Source organism: Natrix helvetica (genome assembly GCF_964273705.1).
Source record: "Natrix helvetica genome assembly, chromosome: 3".
Classification (NCBI taxonomy): Eukaryota; Metazoa; Chordata; class Lepidosauria; order Squamata; family Natricidae; genus Natrix; species Natrix helvetica.
This window is the reverse complement of record NC_138549.1, coordinates 151,943,319-151,963,326: the sequence shown is the minus strand read 5'-3', so window position 1 is coordinate 151,963,326 and position 20,008 is coordinate 151,943,319. Positions and strand designations below refer to the sequence as shown.

General features: G+C 43.3%; 1 protein-coding gene across 3 annotated transcripts in view; it reads right to left on the bottom strand.

Annotated features, from left to right (window-relative positions):
• The window catches only part of JPH2 (junctophilin 2), a 72,542-nt gene that overhangs the window by 14,236 nt on the left and 38,298 nt on the right, over window positions 1–20,008 (bottom strand). For 2 of the 3 annotated variants that reach the window (XM_081947874.1, XM_081947873.1), the window contains exon 3: window positions 6,033–6,151. In XM_081947874.1, the coding sequence (XP_081804000.1) occupies window positions 6,033–6,151 (119 nt within the window). Of the gene's footprint in view, window positions 1–270; window positions 386–6,032; window positions 6,152–20,008 lie in introns of those variants that run through there. The other variant, XM_081947875.1, reaches the window with a different exon arrangement.

The window sequence follows — 20,008 nt, the reverse complement described above, 5'->3', positions numbered from 1 at the left end:
ATCTGAACCGGAAATTGCATATCAAGCTAACATCTAAGGAAAATATAACATACAACAGCCTTCCTTTTAATATGTCAGAGCGAAAATAGGCATAATAATGAAAGTTCTAAAATGCAGGTCTGCCTCCGCCTTTGTGTAAAGTAAGATGAGCTAAATATTGTGCTTTAAAATGTCAGCAACAAAAAGATCATTGAAGTAGTTCTCGAAATATTTTCTTTATTTTTATTTGGCAATAGCACTTTCTGCAGCAGCTATTCCTCAAGTGCCTCACTGCCCCAAACCCAGTCTTTAAATTCTCCGTGAAAAATGTTGGCTCTGCAGGCAACAATTCATTTTCTCCACCGTCTTCCTTGGACACTATTTAACACTATGTTTCGGTTTAACACTGAAAAGAAGAGTGTTGGAAATTAAGTAAATTGGCAGATAGAAGCAGGTAGAAAAGAGAATGAGCTAAGGAACAGAATGAGTTGCATCCAACTGCACAACCTTTTTTGGCACAGTTTTTAAGCTGCAGTTGTTAAGTGAATCATGAGGTCATTAAGTGGATCCAGTTTCCCCCATTGACTTTGTTTGATGCACGTCAGCCAGGAAGGTTGAGAATTATGAGTACATACAATACAATACAATAGTAGAGTTGGAAGGGACCTTGGAGGTCTTCTAGTCCAACCTCCTGCCTAGGCAGGGAACCCTATACCGTTTCAGACAAATGGCTATCCAACATCTTCTTAAAGACTTCCAGTGTTGGGGCATTCACAACTTCTGGAGGCAAGCTGTTCCACTGATTAATTGTTCTAACTGTCAGAAAATTTCCCCTCAGTTCTAAGTTGCTTCTCTCCTTGATTAGTTTCCACCCATTGCTTCTTGTTCTATCCTCAGGTGCCTTGGAGAATAGTTTGATTCCCTCTTCTTTGTGGCAACCCCAGGATGCTGCAAACATTGTAAATGACCGTTGGCTTACCTGAATGGTCATTCTCTAGGCGCTGCAGGAGTGTCCAAGCATGGGTTAACTTTAGCTTGCTGCCCAAGGACTGAGTTCAAAGATTGTGTAGCCAGGCCTCCTGCTCCCCTCAGAGGCTCAGTTTAAAAAACGAAGGTATGAGACCCAGAAGGATGCTGTATGGAGAAAAATCTATGCCATAGAGGTGATAAGTCACGCACCCTCAGGCGACCCCAGGGCGGGGTTGGACACTCCTGCAGCGCCTAGAGAACAACCATTCAGGTAAGCCAACGGTCATTCTCCTAGTCCAAGGCCTCACCAAAAAGCTTACTACCCTTGAAAGGGGCCTGAGCTGGTGGTGGTTCCCTGACTTGAACAGTTTGCGTGTGGGCACTAACTGCCTTTTGAAACTGTCTCTCCAGGACCTTCTGTCTCCTCTCAGCCAACCTTTCTGCAGCCTTTGAGATCTTCCTGGCTTTGGGCTGTTTCCCCTTTGCATGGCATCCTGCACTGTCCCCTTTAGCAACAGGGTTGGGCCGGCTGTGCTTGTTAGAGGTAGGTTCAGTTTGATCCCTGACTTCAGACACACTCTTGCTGGCCATGGTACACTTCCAGCCCTATCACAGCGTGGTTGTATTTAGTCCCTGTATGTGATATAGCTTTGGATAATAGGCCCTTTAATTCAGTCCAAGTCCTGAGGAAATGGGGCTCGGCAGGGTTCAGTAACAGTGCCAAATGTGGAAGTCCCAAGGTGCTGCAGATCTGCGCTGGAATAAGGCAGAGAATGGCCAGAGAAAAGCCAAACTCCCTGCAGCCGCTCTTAATAGTCTTCCTGGGGACTGGGGGACCTGCCTGGAGCCCCAGAGCGAGATCCCAATATTAAGAAGCCCTCCCAGCAGCAATCTGCTGTGGAACTAGGCTGTGGCAATTCAAACGGCTTGAAAAATATTGTGCGCCACCTTTTTTCCTTCAAAATGGCCACTGCAAGCTTTGGAGCGGACCGGGGAGCTGTCGGCAATCCGGAGGGCTCAGTAGAGCCTCCGGGGCTAAAAACAGTCCTCCGACAGCTTTTGGGGGATCCCTAGCCTACCTACTTGCCCCCAGAGCTCGCCAGCAGCCGCTGACGAGCCTCCCGGTGATGCCTCGACCACAGTGGTCACGGAAGGCAGCTGCGCTCCAAGCTGCCTGTTCTCCACTTCAGAAGACTATAGGAAGGAAGTTTTCAATTGAAGGGAGAAAATAAGAAAACCTAACGCTTCCTAATCTACACTCTAAACACAAAAATAAGAAAAGAGGCTACACTAAGCTCTTTGGGGATTCCAACTTGCTGTCGAAGAACTGGATCTCCACAACTGCTTCCTTTTAGGGCGACTGAGTTTTTTAAACTGAGCCTCTGAGGGGAGCAGGAGGCGTGGCTACATAATCTTTGAACTCAGTCCTTGGGCAGCAAGCTGAAGTTAATCTATGCTTGGACACTCCAAGCAGCACCTAGAAGGCTACATGCAATCACCGAGTGCCTGAATTTTGATCATGTGATCAGGAGCTGCTATGATAGTTGTAAGTGCAAGGATCGGTCATAAGTCTTTTCAGTGTGTTGTAACTTTACACAGTTACTAAACAAGTTGAGGACTACCTGTAATTACATTCCAGAATTTGCTATTGCAACTGACGGACACTAGGAATAAATCCTAGGAATCCTAGGAATAAAAATTTATAGTTTGGTATCAGTGGTTAGTAATCATGAAGGGTACTATTGGGTTACTCCAATATCGGAGGCAAGCAACTATGGATAAGTTCCCACTAGCCTCATTCAACATGGCCAGTGAGAACCTATGGGAGACACTGTACTCCAAAACACAAGGAGGACATTGGATGATTTGCTCTTATTCTGTTATACCTTTTGAAGAAAAGTACTTCTGAAGAGATATTGCTGAATTCAGGCAAGGAAGAAAAGGCAAGGTAGTAAGCCTTGCAGTCTTACTTCAGCATTTGGTTACTCAGTTGTGGGAACCAGAAGAACTAGAAGAACCTTTATTCTGATCCAGCCAGGTTTTTCTTATCATATTGTTCAATTTCAAACCTCTGCTTGGAATGCAGCTATAAATGTACATCACTGCAATCAGTATCCAACAGTGTCAAGACATGAAAGAGTCATATTATTAAAGCCAAAATGAAAAAAAAAGGCTTTGCAGATACAGAGAACATTATAAAATATATGCAATATGCTAACCTCAAGTTCTTGTGCACTTTTACTGGGATTATGGCCATCTGATGCTACAGGAACTGATTACTAAATAAACTTGCACCATTACAGGCAACAAACCAGAGGTGGGTTCCTACCGGTTCGGACCAGTTCGGCCGAGTAGGTAGTAACTCGGCTGCCCACACCTCTGAACTGGTTTTATCGGCAATCTTGTTTTTTGCTTCTGCACATGCACAGAAGCATTTTTTCACTACTGTGCATGTGCATGTAGTGCGCATCAAGTGCACACATGCCCGAAGCACATCCCTGAGCGAACCAGCAGTAAAAGAATCCGGAACACCCACCCCACCCCACCCTGCAACAAACCTATGCATCCTGGAAAGTTTGATTTTCATACTGCTGGCTGTTTGTACTAAAGCGGGGCAGGAAGAAGTGACACCTAAGAGCTTTATTTTAGCCAGCTTGCCTGGCCTACAGGCACCTGTCAGTCATAAAAAGACCCATTCAGGGCTATTTATTTCTGGATTCAAGCAGACTGTTTGGAAGCTATTTTACCAGTTGCTCAGAGTTTTCAAAATAGCCCTCAGCAGAATAACCATCTGTGGTCTTTGCAATGAAGGTTGCAACATTTTCCAGCTCTGAATGAATGACGAAAATGCACACACACCAATCATGGTTTCCCCCTTTGATTAATCAATTAAAACAGAGGTTCTCAACTTCTGGCCCACAGCCCACTAGTAGGCCGTTTGCAACCGGACTGCGGAAATGGCGTTGAGCGCATATATGCACAGCCCCACTTGCACATGCAGCGGCCCAGCGTATCAGGGGTGGGTTGTTGCCTGTGTTACTGCCAGTTTGCAACTTATGCGCTCTTCAATGTAAATTGTTCTGGGCGCATGCACAGAACAATTTACAGTGAACTGCGCGCACACAGTCACCAAAATTCAAAATGGCAGCGCCCAAGCAGCAGCGAGGGAACCGGCTCAGGGACATGTCAGGCCTGTGTTGCTGCCGGTTCTGCGACCCAGGTCTGAATTCCACTACCAGTTCGGCCAAATCAGGCCGAACCAGCAGCAACCCACCTCTGCAGTGTATGTACGCACACACTATTTACATGAATGGCAGGCGTGCAAGCACGCTGCTCATGCAAATGGAGCTGCACGCATGCATGCGCGCACTTGCTGGTCACTTGCACAGAACCATCTCCTCTCTACCTCTCCCACCAGTCCGCAAAGCTGGAAAGACTGGGGAATTCTGAGTTAAAACATAGACCATTCATTTGTTGATTAAATGCCAAAAGTTTCCTTATGCATGTGCACAAACATACTGGTTAGGACAAGGAGCATATATCAATTTGTAAATGCCATTCATATTGTATATTTAAAACTATTTCAGAGAAAAGTTAAGCTAAAGCCTTAAAGTTTGAAAATTCCAGAAACTAGAATCAAGCAGGATATTGGAATCAATATCTGTTTTCTTTCACTGCAAAGAAAAGTTGCTGTGTTATTTTGTGGCTATAGTTTTTCTGATAAAACCGGGTAGCATTTTTCTAATAAAATATATGCTTCTTCTGTCTTATGAAAGACATTAGCCCTATTCCTACGGAATAGTCACTCTCCAAGTTGGCAGGGAGGTATGCTCGGAGATCACTACCTGCTATTTGACTCCTCCTTTAACACGGCACATAAAATAGTAGATTAACAGTACACATTTGCTCTTGATTTTTCAAAAGTAAACTTGGCTTTGTTCAGTAACCTTATTACCAGAAGAAGTGCAAATGAGATTACAGCTTCACAGACCATTGGCAATCAATTTTGGAAAGAATGCTAGGGTCCTGGATGAGCACAATACATGCTAGGAAAAAAAATGAATACAAATAAATGGCATGAATATTTAGAAGTATAAATGTAATAAAATGGATCTAGGCTAAAGCAACCAAAGATGTATACGTATTCGGAAATGTTCATCTATTTCATTTTACCTTTTGTTTCATGGAAACAAAACTACCCAAAAGGAGCTAACACTGCATGATAAAATATGAGAAAATAGTAGCAAAATGTTGATAAGCCCTTTCCACCCCAATATTACGAGTAGTGAAATCTCCAGGGCTGTGGATATTCATCCAGGGTTTGAGTGAATGAAAGTCTGATTGGCTGAATAAAATTGTTTTGCATATACACAAAATGAGCATACAATAGAGGCTCACACCACTATTAAATTGATTTCTCTTTTTTCTAGTAGACCTTCTATGTCTTCAAAACTCCAAGCAATCCCTAGCTGTGACCTTTCTTCTGACTTAGTGACACAGCTGATTAATTTTAGACCTCATTTGGACATTACGTTTATTACTTGGTAATGCATGGATAATAATATATTAAGTAATAGATGTATAGTAGTATAAATAAATATTAGAATGGAGTTTGGACTGCACAAATGCGCCACCCTTATCATCAATAAGGGGAAAATAGGGGGAAATCCTTCAAGTTGACCATATCAAGCACATTGAAGTCAAGAAGGTTAGAGGATTTTCACATCATGAGTGTGAAAACGATCTTAAAGTCCAAATTCAGTGGAGGAAATACCGTCAAGGCAATTAACATCTGGGCAATTCCAGTCAGAAGATACACTGCTCAAATAATGGTCTGGACTCAAGCAGAACTAAAAGGAACCCCTGGAATGGTAGACCAGAAAAATGATGACAATGACTCAGGCTGTTTCTCAGCAACTTCACGAAAAGTTATGGAGATGGCTGCTTTTTGTACAATCTTCACATTCCGTATTGTTACATATGGAAAATGTTAACTTGTGTGTTGGTTTTACACAGCTCACCAGCCAATGTGTAGATGAAAGTCAGTAATTAAAACCTAGGATGAAGGACTCTTCATTTCTTACCTGGCTGATAGAAGTCTGGAGACAATTCTCTGGCCATCGACCTGGCTAACATGGATTCATTGTTAGCTGCTATAGCTGATTGTTCTGCACCTTCTGACTTGGCTTTGGCATGGGCAGTCCTGTGAACAGAACACCATTGTGGTATTTAGTATAGAGAGATACTATACAACAGGGATGGTTAACCTTTTTGGTACCGAGTGCTTGAAGTGTGTGCGCCCCCCCACCAATGCATGTGTGTGTGCCCCAATTCCCAAAATGCAATGCAAGTACCCACCCCATGCAGGTGCCCACGTTTCCTGCACATTCCCCCCCTTGTGCATGCTCCTCCCGTTTTGGCTTCCAGCAGGCATCTTTTCAAGCCCAAAATGGGCACAGGGGACGACGCCAGGACCTTGCGATCGCCGCAGTTTCTCCCCAGCATGCCCAGACTTACCCCTCCATTCCTTCTCCCATACCTTCCCAGATTTGAGCTGTTTCTCCCCAGCGCGCCCAGGCTTTCTCCTCCATTCCTGCCTCCCTGATCTGAGCAGTTTCTCCCCAGCACGCTCAGGCTTTCTCCTCTATTCCTGCCTCCCGTGCCTTCCCCGATCTGCAGAGATCGGTGAAGGCCCTGTGGCAGCAGAGACCCGAATACCAGCTAATCCACGCACATGCGCGGTGGAGCTGGGCTGGGCAATGGCTGGTGTGCCCGTGGAGAGCGCTGTGCGTGGCCCCTGTGGCACGTGTGCCATAGGTTCGCCATCACGGCTATAGAATGTGCCTCCTCCTCCTCCTGAAGTGGTCATTCTAACATGAACAGGGACTATTCCACGGCTCCAAGAAATGCATTGATAGCCAATTACTTTTTCTAGAGTGTCTCATTTATTAACTATACATCTAAAATAATTGCTCCCAATACTTGCAATTTTTTTTTCATCTTGAAAGACCTTTGTTACATGCTGTCCATCTTTACCTATTCTTGAATCACAAACAAATTGCCATCTTTTCTGTCAATGTTCTATACATACAGTATTCGAGGATGTTATCTTTGTTTTCTTAATATTCACTTTCAAATTTTACTTTCCCAATGTACTCTTTTAAATCTTCTTTACTTTCAGTTAACAAAGTATGTGGTTTATATACCTGATTTTTAAAATCTCCATTTTTTATTCCAGCTTTTATTTCTTCCTCTCCTACCATGCTTACAATGACTGCTTTAGTAAACAGAATAAGAATGACAGAATAAGAGAGTACGAAGGAACCTTGGAGGTTTTCTAGTCCAACCTCCTGCTCAGGTAAATAAGTAAACAAGTACATTTTATAAACTTACAAACAAGCAAGAGCAATCCATAGTTATCTTCACTACAAAAAATATCTCATGATTTATACAATATATGAAACATAATGCAAGAAGAGTCTTAATAGAACTGATAGTGGCCAATAAAATCTAGCATCCTGCATCCATACTGGCTAAATTGATGCACTTGAGAAGTTCACAAGCAGGATTTGAGGCAATGACCCTTGCATTCTGTTACTTGAAGAACTATTCAAAACCATTCTGGTTTTGATCTGGAGATAATGTTTAGCCATCACAGGAAAGAAAAAACAAGAAAGTCCAGTTGCCTCCTGAAAATGCACCTCTGGGACACAGCTAATTATCTTTTAAGACCATCTGGATGACTTTTATCACTTCTTGTGACAGCGAATTCCACAAGTCAATTTTACATTACATGATAAAGCAAAACCTTCAAAAACATTTCTATGCCTAAACTCCAATTAAAGTTTTTTTAAAAAATAATAACAACATAAAACTGTATGCCAATGACACCCCATATCAAAATGGCTCCTTGATATCCAGAACGATGGGGTTTTTTTTTGTGGTGCACAAATGCCAACATGTAACGTGCAGTGTTTTGGAACTGAAACAATTATCTCAAAACCAGCAAAGCCGACTCGTCGGGCATCACTAGGAGAGCCACATTCCTCGGAGTACGACCCCACCAAAATCGGGCAGTGACTCCGGAGCTTCCACTGAGGGATTTCACTAGTTTGGGTGATGGCGGTCATGCCAGCGGACCAGGGAGACCACCGCACACACCGACGGCAATATCCTCAGAGGAGGCAGGTGACCGCAATACACGGAGAAGGCCCAAATGTTCAGGGCTGAACTATGGAGTTGCTACTTCTCTTCTCTATGTCCTGGGACGGTGGCAGTCATACCGGTGGACAAGGGGAGGGGCAGCGCATTCACTAGTAGCTGCGGTGTGGGAATAGCCGAAATGCCACATGGCAGCAAAAACCTTCGCTGTGCCTGCTGTTCTGTGAAGCTGTCAGATTCCAATATTGTTAAGAGGATCCAAGCTAAGAAGACTTCTGCTCACTCTGAATATCAGAGGAAAGTTTTTCACGTCTCTCTTGGCTAGACTGAGTCAAAAAAACTAGGCTCAGATGAGCACAGGCAGTGTGGCCAAAACTTTGACAATTCAGTCTCTGGGCAGAAAGGCAGAAGTCAACCCATGTTTGGATTCTCCTAGCAGCACACTGGAGAATGACAGTTGGTCTTGTTGTTTTAGGAGGTTTTGCAGGATTAGCCAGGATTGGGTATTGTGATGTCCAATTGGCCTTGAGACAAAATTAATTTGAAGCCACGCCTCTGTGTTCCTTGCTTCTGGTTCCCAGTTTCAACGAGTCAAGCCCACTGCAAAACACCTGAAAACAAGTCATAAGGGAACACACCCTACCTCCTGAACTCCCCCATCCCTGGACCAATGCTAGGGCGGGAACCTGGCTAATCCTGCAAAACCTCCTAAAACAACAGTTCAGGTAAGACCGTCATTTTCCGGAGGAATGTTGCAGGATTAGCCAGGATTGGAACATACCCAAGTTAGCGTTAGGGGGGGAATCCGGCCTCTCCTCTGCATCTGCTATGGCACCAGGTCAGGGCTCCACCAGGCTCAGCCCACCAGAAACAGCAGCGACCAAAACACAGCTTCCCCCAATCACTCACGCCCTCCACATGACAAAATCAGCCTCTGGTAGACCTTTCCTGCCCCTTTTGCAAGCCGCGCAGCTGCCGGCAGCACCACACGGCACACCACGTGGTCCTTGCTGTCCCACGCCGCTCTGGGCCTCCTGACGTCAATCTGGGCCTGCAGGGCCTTGCCGCTGCCACCGCTGCAGAGAGGATGGCCACCCAGGAAGGCAGAGATGAAAATGAGGCTTCATAGTAGCCTCTGCCCCAGCCCATGCGGCCCGCAGGAATTGAGGCCCCAAAATGGCCGCCACAATGGAGTCCTGCCTCTAAAGCCCCAAGAAGCAACTTTTAAATCCCTTATGGCAGCCGGGAGCAAGCCATACCAAGGGGAGGCTTCCGGGTATCAAATGGAGGCAAGGGGAAAAAGGCAGGGAGAAGGAATTTGCAGGATGGCACTGGATTATTTTTGGAAGAATCAGGAACCAAAAGCAACCTGTCTTTCTTCAGCCAGACAGAGTTGAAACTGGGAACCAGAAGCAAGGAACACAGAAGCGTGGCTTCAAATTAACTCTGTCTTGAGGCCAATTGGACATCACAATACCCAATCCTGGCTAATCCTGCAAAATTCCTCTGAAAAATAATGGGTTTTGTGGTTTTTTTGCGATGCACAAATGCCAACATGTAACATGCAGTGTTTTGGAATTGAAACAATTAGCTTTTGGTTAACCCACTCAGAGATGCACAATATCCTTTGAAGGCAAGCTTATGTGGAAATATTTCCAGCATCCTGGTATCCTGTTCAAAGCACTCCGTCTCCTTAAGTATTTGGAGACAACTTAGCTGATGAGATCAAAATTGGCAATTTTAAGCCTTGACAGTTCACAGAAGGCCTCCAAGAAGTTGTAAGTAGACAGAGGATCTCCTTTTTTGGAAGTGTATAATCAGTGTGATTAATTCTACTGTAGGCTGTGGGAGGCCTGGTGACATATTTATGTCTTTTTTGTGCTTGAAGAACTAGTGTTGGATGTAAAGTGCCCAGAATATGCAGCACAAGATAATAATAAAAAGAAAATCTTCTGTTGCCTTTTATTTCTTCAAAGGAAAACAGTAGAATAGATCACAGCATGGCAAAATCAGCTATACTTGTCACTATCCTAGAAACAACTGGGCAAAAGCATACAGAATTTAAAACTTCTAAATACAAGTTCCAGTAAATTCTGATTGCAGGCTAAATATTCTTAGGTGGTTAAGAATCAGGAATGCAAAATCGTGTGATCACCGAACTGGTTGTTAAACTGGGAGGATCCCACCACTGGTTTAACCTCATATCAGTATCTGGGTATACAGATGAGAGATATAGATACAGTTTTTGGACTTCCATACAATACTGGTCTTCCTAGACATCTACAATAAACTACATTGGCAGAACACTCTCTTTTGGATGAAAGTAAAGGTGAGCTTCATCCATGATGATTAACATTTGTATTAAATGAAATCGGTGCTTAACCAATGCTAAAAGTAAGGTGCAGTATTGTATAGTCTAGTCTCTAAATAAATATAATCATGAGCTTCTGAATCTGTTTCTGTTTGGGGGATCAAAGGTGTTTTGAATATTATTTGCAGAATGTTATACGGGCACTGAATATATGGCTCCCTGATTTTGAAATTAAGCTCTAATTAAATTCAAGCAAAATGGGACAAAATGGGACAGCTGCCCAAATCACATAGCTCCATAGTAGCTCCAACAACGGCTCTTGACAAGGTGGCATTTTACCAGATCTAAAAATTTCCCTGGATTTATTGCTCCTATTTGAATAGCTATGGCCAGGAAAAAGTTGCCCCAATGCAAACATTTCTGGAACAGAATACTTTGGCAACAGCCACTAATTATCTTGCATTCAAATTACTGTAGTGTGCTTATTTGATGCTGTTTCTGAAGATTATTTGGAAAAGGAAATTGCTGCAACATGTAATAAATACCCCATTGTTGGCATCTGAGAACTATTTTAGCTTTGTCTTGTGGACATTGCATTTCTCCCCCCAAAGCTTAGAGAACCGTTCAAAGTGCCGAGAATCAGCTATAAAGTTCTCTATGGCCTTGGCTGTTGTTAGATCGGGTAATGGAAAGGCACACTCAGGCTAAAGGAAACAACAGCTCTTTATTGTAACAGAGCAAGTATGTACAATCCAGCGAAGGTTCAGTCTGACAGCAGCCCTTTTATAGGGAGCTGTCAGACCCTTTGACCAATGAGATTAAACCCCTTTTCCCACCAGAACAGAGGACCTTGGTGGAAACCATTATAACAGTTGCTAGTATCTAACACCCCTCCCCTCATAGATGGAATCATCCGACTGATAACATAGTCACGCAGGTAGGCGGGCTTTTTGGTAGCTCTGCCAGACCTTGCGCAGTTCAGTCGGAGGGTGTTCTTCAGATAGGTCGGATGGACCTGTTTGCTCTGCAGCTTCGCCTGGTGGAAGCTCCTGGAATCTTTCACAGGTTCGCTCGGAGCTCACTGCGGGCCTGCAACACAAGTAGCTAAGTATCCCGGTGTCTTCGGGTTTGAGTTGGCTGTGGAAAGAGTGACTTCATGCTCCTTTTGGGTAGGGATTTGGCTAACTCGTGCAGGAGTTACCTCTGGCTGCCTAGGAGTGGAGTTGGAGAGGCGGCCACAGAGTTGGTCAACATGCCTTCTCCAATTCCGACCGTCCTCAAGCTCTACGAGATAAGAGTGAGGCCCAGTGATGCCTATCACTGTGGCAGGAATCCACAGAGTTCCCCCAGCATAGTTGTGGGTGTAAACTGAATCCCATACGCTAAAATTCTGAATTTTGCTTGTGGAGTCTGGGGGCGATGCGGCAGAATAGTTTGGGTATAGCTGGTCTAAGTGGGACCTTAGCCAGCGACCCATGAGAAGCTCGGAGGGGCTTCTCCCTGTAGTAGCGCTTGGCGTGATGTGTTGAATTAGAAGATAATGGAAAACCCATGTTTGCCAATCTCCCGGGCCCATCCTGGATAGGGCCTCTTTTGCAGATCTCACCATTCTCTCCGCCTGACCATTGGAGGCCAGATGGAATGGCACGACCAGGGCATGTCTCAAATTGCATGGCCGTGAATTGGGGCCCGTTGTCAGACACCAGGACATCGGGTAGGCTGTGTGTGGAGAAAAGTCTCCGTAGTACCTTGATGACCGCTTCCGGTAGTGGAGGTCATCAGAACTACCTCTAGCCATTTCGAGTAGGTGTCCAGAACTACTAAGAATGTCTGGTCATGAACTGGACCAGCAAAATCAATGTGCACCCTAGACCACGGTGCTTGAGGTTGCTTCCACTCCTTAGCAGGCACCTCTGGGGGAGCTGGTCTGGACTCCTGGCATGGTGTGCAGGTAGCCACTCATTCTTTGATCTCCCTGTCCATGTTAGGCCACCACACGTAACTCCTAGCCAAAGTCTTCATCCTGACAATTCAAGGATGCCCTACGTGTCAAGCCTCTAATACTGCAACTCGCAGTTTGGGTGGAACAACGACCCCACAGCAAATAGCCATTAACAATAGATAATTCATCTCTCTTACAATAATACCTCCTGTCAGCGGGCAGCGACTCAAAGCGTCAGCATGCCCCAAAGTGGAGCCTGGTTGGTGGACGAGATGATAGGTGTAGGCAGCTTGGAAAATAGTCCATCTGGTCATCTGCAGCGATAATGACACAGGAGTAGGTCGGTCCCCAGCCAGCAAGCCCAGTAGCAGTTTGTGGTCTGTAATTAGTTCGAAATCACGGCCGTAGAGGTACTCATGGAACCTTTTTACACCGGTCACTGCAGCCAAAGCCTCATGGTTCAGCTGGCTGTAGTTCCGCTCGGCAGCGGACAAGGTCCTTGAGTAATAGGCTATGGGAGCCTCGGTTCCTTTGGGCATGCAGTGGCTGAGGACGGCGCCAACGCCAAACAGGGTAGCGTCACAAGTTAACACCAGTGGCAGGGTCTGGCTGTACTGCACCAGGAATGTGTCTGCTGACAGAAGTCTTTTTACCGCGGCAAATGCGGCTGCTTCAGCTCTGTCCCAGGACCACTTCACGTTCTTTGCCAGGAGATGATGTAAGGGCTCAGCAACGGTGGCTTTCAGCTGTGTTTTTGGAATCATTTTCTTTGAGTAGAGCCTGTCCATTATTAGATTTACTGTATTAGAGTTTTATCCTATCTTGATTCATAAGCAACTCAAGGTGGCAGACATACTAATACTCCTTCCTATTTCTCCCACTTTTGCAATTTTGTAAGGTGGGTTGCCCAGAGTGTGTGTGACTGGCCAAAATCACTCAGGCAGCTTTCATGCCTAAGGAGGGACTAGAACCAGGCCAGCACCTTCTCCCCTACACCAAACTGGCTCTCCTGAAAGTATCGTCCTGTGCTTTCAGTTCAGAAGAATGTTCCATTCCCTGACAGTTAGGAGGAAGGGAATTTGAAGGCAGCCTTTCTCAGTAGCCACTTCAACTCTATAGGACATCTTTCTCTGCTGATGTTAAGATGGCCCTATCAGAGGTGGTATTCAGCCGTTTTCTACGGTTCAGGTGAACCAGTAGCAGCGGCTATAGGAGGCTCTACCCACCTGCCCTGACGTAACGCGTGAGCACGACGTAGTACGTGCAAGCGAAGCGAGCGCATGCGTTCACATTTGCAAACCCATAGGGAAGGTAAGAGAATCCCACCGCTGGGCCCTAACCTTGCTCTCTTTTCAGAAGGAGGTTAAGGCCATCCTTTCCCACCAGGCCTTTGGATTGTGAAGTTCCACGGCTGCTTCCTTCAGTATCCAGCTTTTCTTTTTCTTTGTATATTATGATTTTAGTTTGCTTGTATGTTTTAAAATAATGTTTGATATTATTTTCAAGACTGAAAACTGGTCAGAGACTCTAACTGAGGTAGCATAAACATTTGTAAAACAAACAAACAAAAAATAAATAAAATGTCCTTAAAATTAAAAATCTGATTTTTATTTTCCTGTAATTTAATGAAGAGACAGACACAGAATAGTGGACATTTTAAAGGATCAAAGTTGCACAGAGGCTCTTAATTAACACTGGATCGAATGTTCCAATTTAGGCAAGGCTTTATTTTTTGACATAATTAAAAATGAATCAAGTTCTACAAGGAGTTTAATACTATGAAATTCCACAGATCATTAAGTGAAGAAGAGGCTGAATAATTAATTGCTTCTTTTGAGTGCCCAGAAATGAGAAATTATATTATGAGATACAGTAGATGGAGAAATTGAAAAACATCACAGGAAAAGGCCTTGGCAAATCATATATTTTTTCTCTCTTAAAAAACTACATAGACATGTTGATGAAGGCACTCAAATTAAGATTTTTGTTTTTTCACTCATCAATCACTTAGCAAGGAAGAAAATATTCTATAGAAATCTCAGCTCTAAAAGAGATAGGACCTGAAATTATTTGCTAAGAAGGCAAACTGAATGAATACATAGAATGGGAAGTTACAATATACAGATTTTATACTTTTAAATGTTATTTTCTTGTTCCTAAAAAGGAAGTGATTTTCATAATGCAGTGAGGGAAGTGAAAATTCTGAGGAAAGCATGGGAAATATCAGGGATGGGCTGCTGGGGGTTCACACAGGTTCGGGCGATTCTCTAGCAAAGATTCTGTGCAGTTCGGCGAACTCCCAAATCCCACTCCTGGCTGGCCCCTCCCATTCCACCCCTCCCCTCCCAGGAGTCTTCACGCGGCAGGCCTGTTCATCATGCCAAGTAAATGCAGGGACTATGCAGAGGCTCGGGGGGGGGGGGAGGAATGGGACTACTGGAGGTTCCGGAAGTCCAGAAATGGGCCTGTTTCTAGCCTCCGGAGGGCCTCTGGAGCCTCGGGGAAGCAGTGTTTGCCCTCTCAGAGGCTGAGGCAAGTCTCCAGAGCCTGGGGAGCGCGTAAAAAGCCCCCCTTTAACATGGTGCAGGAAGCCAACTAGGCCATGCCCACCCAGCAACAAGGCAGCGAATCCGTTGCTGCAATTTTTGAAGCCCACCCCTAGAAATACTGTACAGTGGTAATGAAGGAGCGGTATAACAGGCAATCAGGAAATGGTTTTAGGGACTTCCGCTTCCGGGACCGAATGGCGACGGACGTGTAGTCTGCCGATCGCTCCCTTGGCGGGCTCCGAAAGGAGCACAGGAGGCCCGAGCGAAGGGTCTCCTGCCGAAAGGCGGCTTGCTGGGACCCCCCGCAGTGGCGGCAGCCGGTGGGGGTGTTTTTCCCAGCTTCGCCTAGGCGCCAGGGAGCAGTGGGGGGGGGCAAGTGATGTCGCCTCTTCGCCAGACGGCCCTGGGAGGCTTAAACAATTAGAACGAAGCAGCTGAAGAGCGGTGAGCCTAGGGGCCTCTCCAGGTCTTTTACTATTTTTACACTTCTGATGGTTTTGCAGTTTTCCTGCCTTGCTTGTTTCAACCTCTGGAGGAACGTAGATTGGAGGGGGGGGGAATTCCACCCCCCTCGGAAAAGCGGCGTTTGAAAAATCCCTCCCCTTCATGGGGGAGAGAGAAAGTTTAAATACTGCTTTCACTTCCCTTAAATAATGGGGGGGGGAATCTTCTTTGGCTACAATTGCGAGAGAAAGGATGGCTGAACTGATTCTTTTTTAAACTACTTATGGAAATTTTGACTTTGTTGTTTTCCTGATCACCTATACTGGCTGACCCAAGATGGCCAACTTCCTCTTTCTTCTTTGTCTTTATGAATGAGACTCCTCCCTTGGAAAACTTTTTGGCTTTCAACTAACTTCCACCCCAGAGACTTCCAGGAGCCTCTTCAAACACGTTACTCCCCTGGACTTGGAATATTTTGACCCACCTATTTGTTTTAACTTCTCTGCTAGAGGACCTGTTCTCCTTTGGACTTGCTTGTTTGGTGATCCCTGCCGGCTGTGCTCTCCCACAGACGCCATTTCTTTGTACAGAATAACAAATAACTCTGAGCCTTATGATGGGTCCTAAGAAATTACCACCTGGTAAGGCCTCGTCGGCCCCAACATCTTCAACGTCTAGCCCTGCACACCAGTCACAAATGGGATCTTTCCTACAACCCAAAGCCTCTGAAGAGAGTGCAAAAGACCTGTCTATTCAACAGATGCTTCAAAACATCTTAAAGGGACAGGACGAAATTAAACAACAATTGCAGGACTTAAAGGAAGAGCTCAGAGAGACGAACCAGCAAACCACACGGAATGAACAGAGGATTGGTGTGCTGGAGGAGGGGGCAGTTGGGATTAGAGATGAGATGAAGACAATCCAGAGGGGAATACAGAATTTGGGAACCAGATGTTAAAAATGGAATTTGAAAGGATGTCTTTTTTTCTTAGGTTCCAAAATTTGCCAGAAGTTGAGAATGAAGATCTCAAGGAGATTATGACCACAATACTAGCAGAGTATATTAATAGAGAGAAACAACAGCTTTGGTGGGACATTGACCTGATTTATAGGGTTAATTCGGCCTACGCAAGAACACATAATGTCCCAAGGGAAGTTCATATTAAATTTCTTAGAAAAACTACAAGAGATGAGGTTCTAGGAGCTCAAAGGGGAGGACCACTAAAATATAAAGATAAAGAGATAACTATTCTTAAACAGATCCCCAAAAAAGTAAGAGATAATAGAAGGAAATATTCCTTCTTAGCAAAAAAATTATATAATAATGGGGTCTGGTTCAGATGGCTTTTTCCAGAAGGCATGCTGATTTTTTGGGAGGGCAGCAGAATTAGAATTCACACAACAGCAGAAGCAGAGGCTTTCGCTAAAAAACATAGTGCTCTTTTAGGTGAAATGGGGGATGTCACACAAGAAACAAGGGAGGGAGGGGCTGAGGCTTAGCCGGTGGATGGGAGAGAGGATGCAACAGCTAGAAGACTCAGATCACAAAAGTGATTTGGAATACTATTGCAATTGTTGCTACAATGTATTTTTATGGAAGTGATACAAAACAAATGATTGAAACATACTGATGATTTTGTGTCAAATTTTAAACTGCTAATACTTAGGTAAATGCTGATATTTTTCTATCATTGTTTGTAAGTTGCAAGACTTGGGGGGGCTCCTCCTCCCCGCACGATGTAGCTGTCAAAATGTTTTATACCCTATAACCCTTTTTCCCTGAAATCTTTTTAAAAACCAATAAAAATTTGAATAACAGGAAATGGTTTTAGGACAGGTGAAGCAGACTGCCAATATATTTATATGAAAGGAAGATGGTTCATGTTACATTATTTCTTATTATTTCTTATACTTCTTCAACAGGAATAGGGTTGCTTCCCCCATTCCTAATACCCGCTTGGTCCTTATAATAGCCCTATGAAATTGGTTAAGTTAAGATTGAAAGAGATCACACATTACACTAATCTACGATTTACTTGGTAGATAGGCAACAATAAACATTGTAAAACATAGCCAAAGGTGAGTTAGTCAACAAACCACAATTAAGCAATCTATGGGTGAACACAAATTCTATCTATAATTATCAGTTGTCTAAACCAGGTTACTTGTGTAAATATATTCTATCCAATTTTAAAAATTTACGTGACAATCTCTGATCTGTACTGACTTGAATGCAGCATTATATTGATATGTGCACTTTATATTTTCACAATTAATTCTTTAGATTAAAATGTTAGCTTCATTCTCTGAGGCATGTTTCCTCTTTGGCTACATCTGAAGGTCCCCATTCCTTTCTTTGACTCTAGCTGGTAAACCCTGTGGAAAGCAAAGTACATCTTATAATTTTAATTCTACTCATTCTTGGCCTAGACCAGGCATGCTTCAGATTTCCCAGGGTGATGAGAGTTGTAGTTCAGTACATCCGATAGGTATTTAGTTGGAGAATTGGTCTAAAAAATAATAGCTCAACAATAGCTCTTGGCTGGAATCTTTCCTTGGCTGTAGAAATACTCCACTACAGTTTAATAGGCAGTTTGAGCACACATATATCTTTCAGCTTTTCATATGAATTATCTTTAATGAGAAAAAACCTTGCCCCGACAGTCTACTGTAGTATATCTCCTACAGAGCTAGAGAATTCATAGCTGTAAAATACAGTACAAAATTTGAGCATTGCCCAATTTTGCATATTTTACTGTAGATACAGTATCGATACAATGGGAGTGACTCCCGTTATTTGTCCCAGCTTCTGCCAACCTAGCAGTTCGAAAGCACATAAAATGCAAGTAGAAAAATAGGAACCACCTTTGGTGCGAAGTTAACAGTGTTCCGTGCGCCTTTGGTGTTAACTCATATCATCCACATGACCACAGAGACATCTTCCGACTGTGCTGGCTCTTTGGCTTTGATACGGAGATGAACACCGCCCCCTAGAGTCAGGAATGACTAGCACATATGTATGAGGGGAATCTTTACCTTTACCTTACTGTTGATGTATATTGCAATATACATGAAAAATACCAGTAAGCTTATTTATTTATTTATTTATTTATTTATTTATTTATTTATTTCTTCGCACTTCTAGACCGCCCCCTCTCCCAAAAGGGACTCGGGGCGGTGTACAGTCCACACAGCAAATACATAAGTGAATAGGTATAAATGTAAATATAAATATAAATATAAATATGGAGGAGGTTAAAAAAGATTAAAAGAACTGTACAGCGAGAATATAAATATGGCTTTAAAACCCCTAAAATCAATTAAATTTAAAACGATACCCTTAAAAAACCAGTTAAAATCCAAAAATCTTATGAGCTCTGATGATTTGATTTGATCCAAACTCCAATTCAAGTTGAATTTTGCATGAGGTATAAAGGCCTAATATGAATCACCCATGAAAATAAAAGCTTTAAAAACAACAATTACCTTTCCTAAAATGTAGGGAAATTTTACCCTGCATATAAAACTTCTATTAAGGCAATGATAGTTTATTCCTATCCACTAGGGATTGTTTTGGATATTCAATTTATTTCCAGCTCATGAGCAAAGCAATCATTCTTAAATCCATTGCTAACACAATAAAAAAAAAAATACAAGAATAGCCAGGCACTATTAGCATAGTTTGGTCTTTATCCAATTTGCACTGTAAATTCCTCACCCCATGGTTATTGTTTATAATTCTCTAGAACTGAACTCACTTCACCAATTATGCTATGACATCAGATGTTTTCAAATTACACTTTGCCTCCCAGCAAGTTATATAGAAAACTAATTCATTGTATTCTTATGATGCCATCTCTTTATTCCTGGCCCTTGTTCAGGCATTTTTCTGTCACTTGTTCACAGTTACAGATCAAGTCCAAGGACATTTCTACACACACTTGAATGCAGTCCCAGAATGCATCCTGGGTGGATGGGTAGGAGGGAGGAGAAACCTGTATATTTCTAATATGAAACCATTTCATGTGTTGTAATGTATCAGACATGTTTGGGGGGAAAAGGAAAGAAATCTCTGGGATATTCCAGTGCCCTTTTTCTTTAACAACCTGTCCTATGTTATATTCTAGGAATATAAAATAATTGCGGACATGCCTTAAAATTTACAAGAAATTTCTTTTAAAAAGCTTCCCTGAATTTTCTCCAGCAAGAAAGCATTGGGCATATGTAGTATTTAACAGTATGTTCCTGGCTTTTGTAATTCAACTTTTCAGGCATCATCTTTCTACTCCTGCAGACCAATGATCACTATGAGCAATTCATGTAAAGATGGCTAGTAGAGGGAGTCTTCATTTTCATCTCTTTTCCTTTTCTAAACATTTTCCTGTGTGTGTGTGTGTGTGTGTATATATATGTATAACATCTCATTTAAAATTAAACCCAATATTCTCAGACTTTTCATCCTTTCTCTTTTTCTCCTGATTCTGTCATATGCATTTTAGATTCTTTTTATGCAATTATTTTCTTTGAAGTAATCCCCAGCTTTAAGAATAAAGTATTACAAAAATGATATTCAGTGTTTCTCTTTCCTCAAATTCTTTCCACTGTAGAAAGCGATCTGTGTAACCTCAAGCGCTCTGCAAAACATGAAATTTC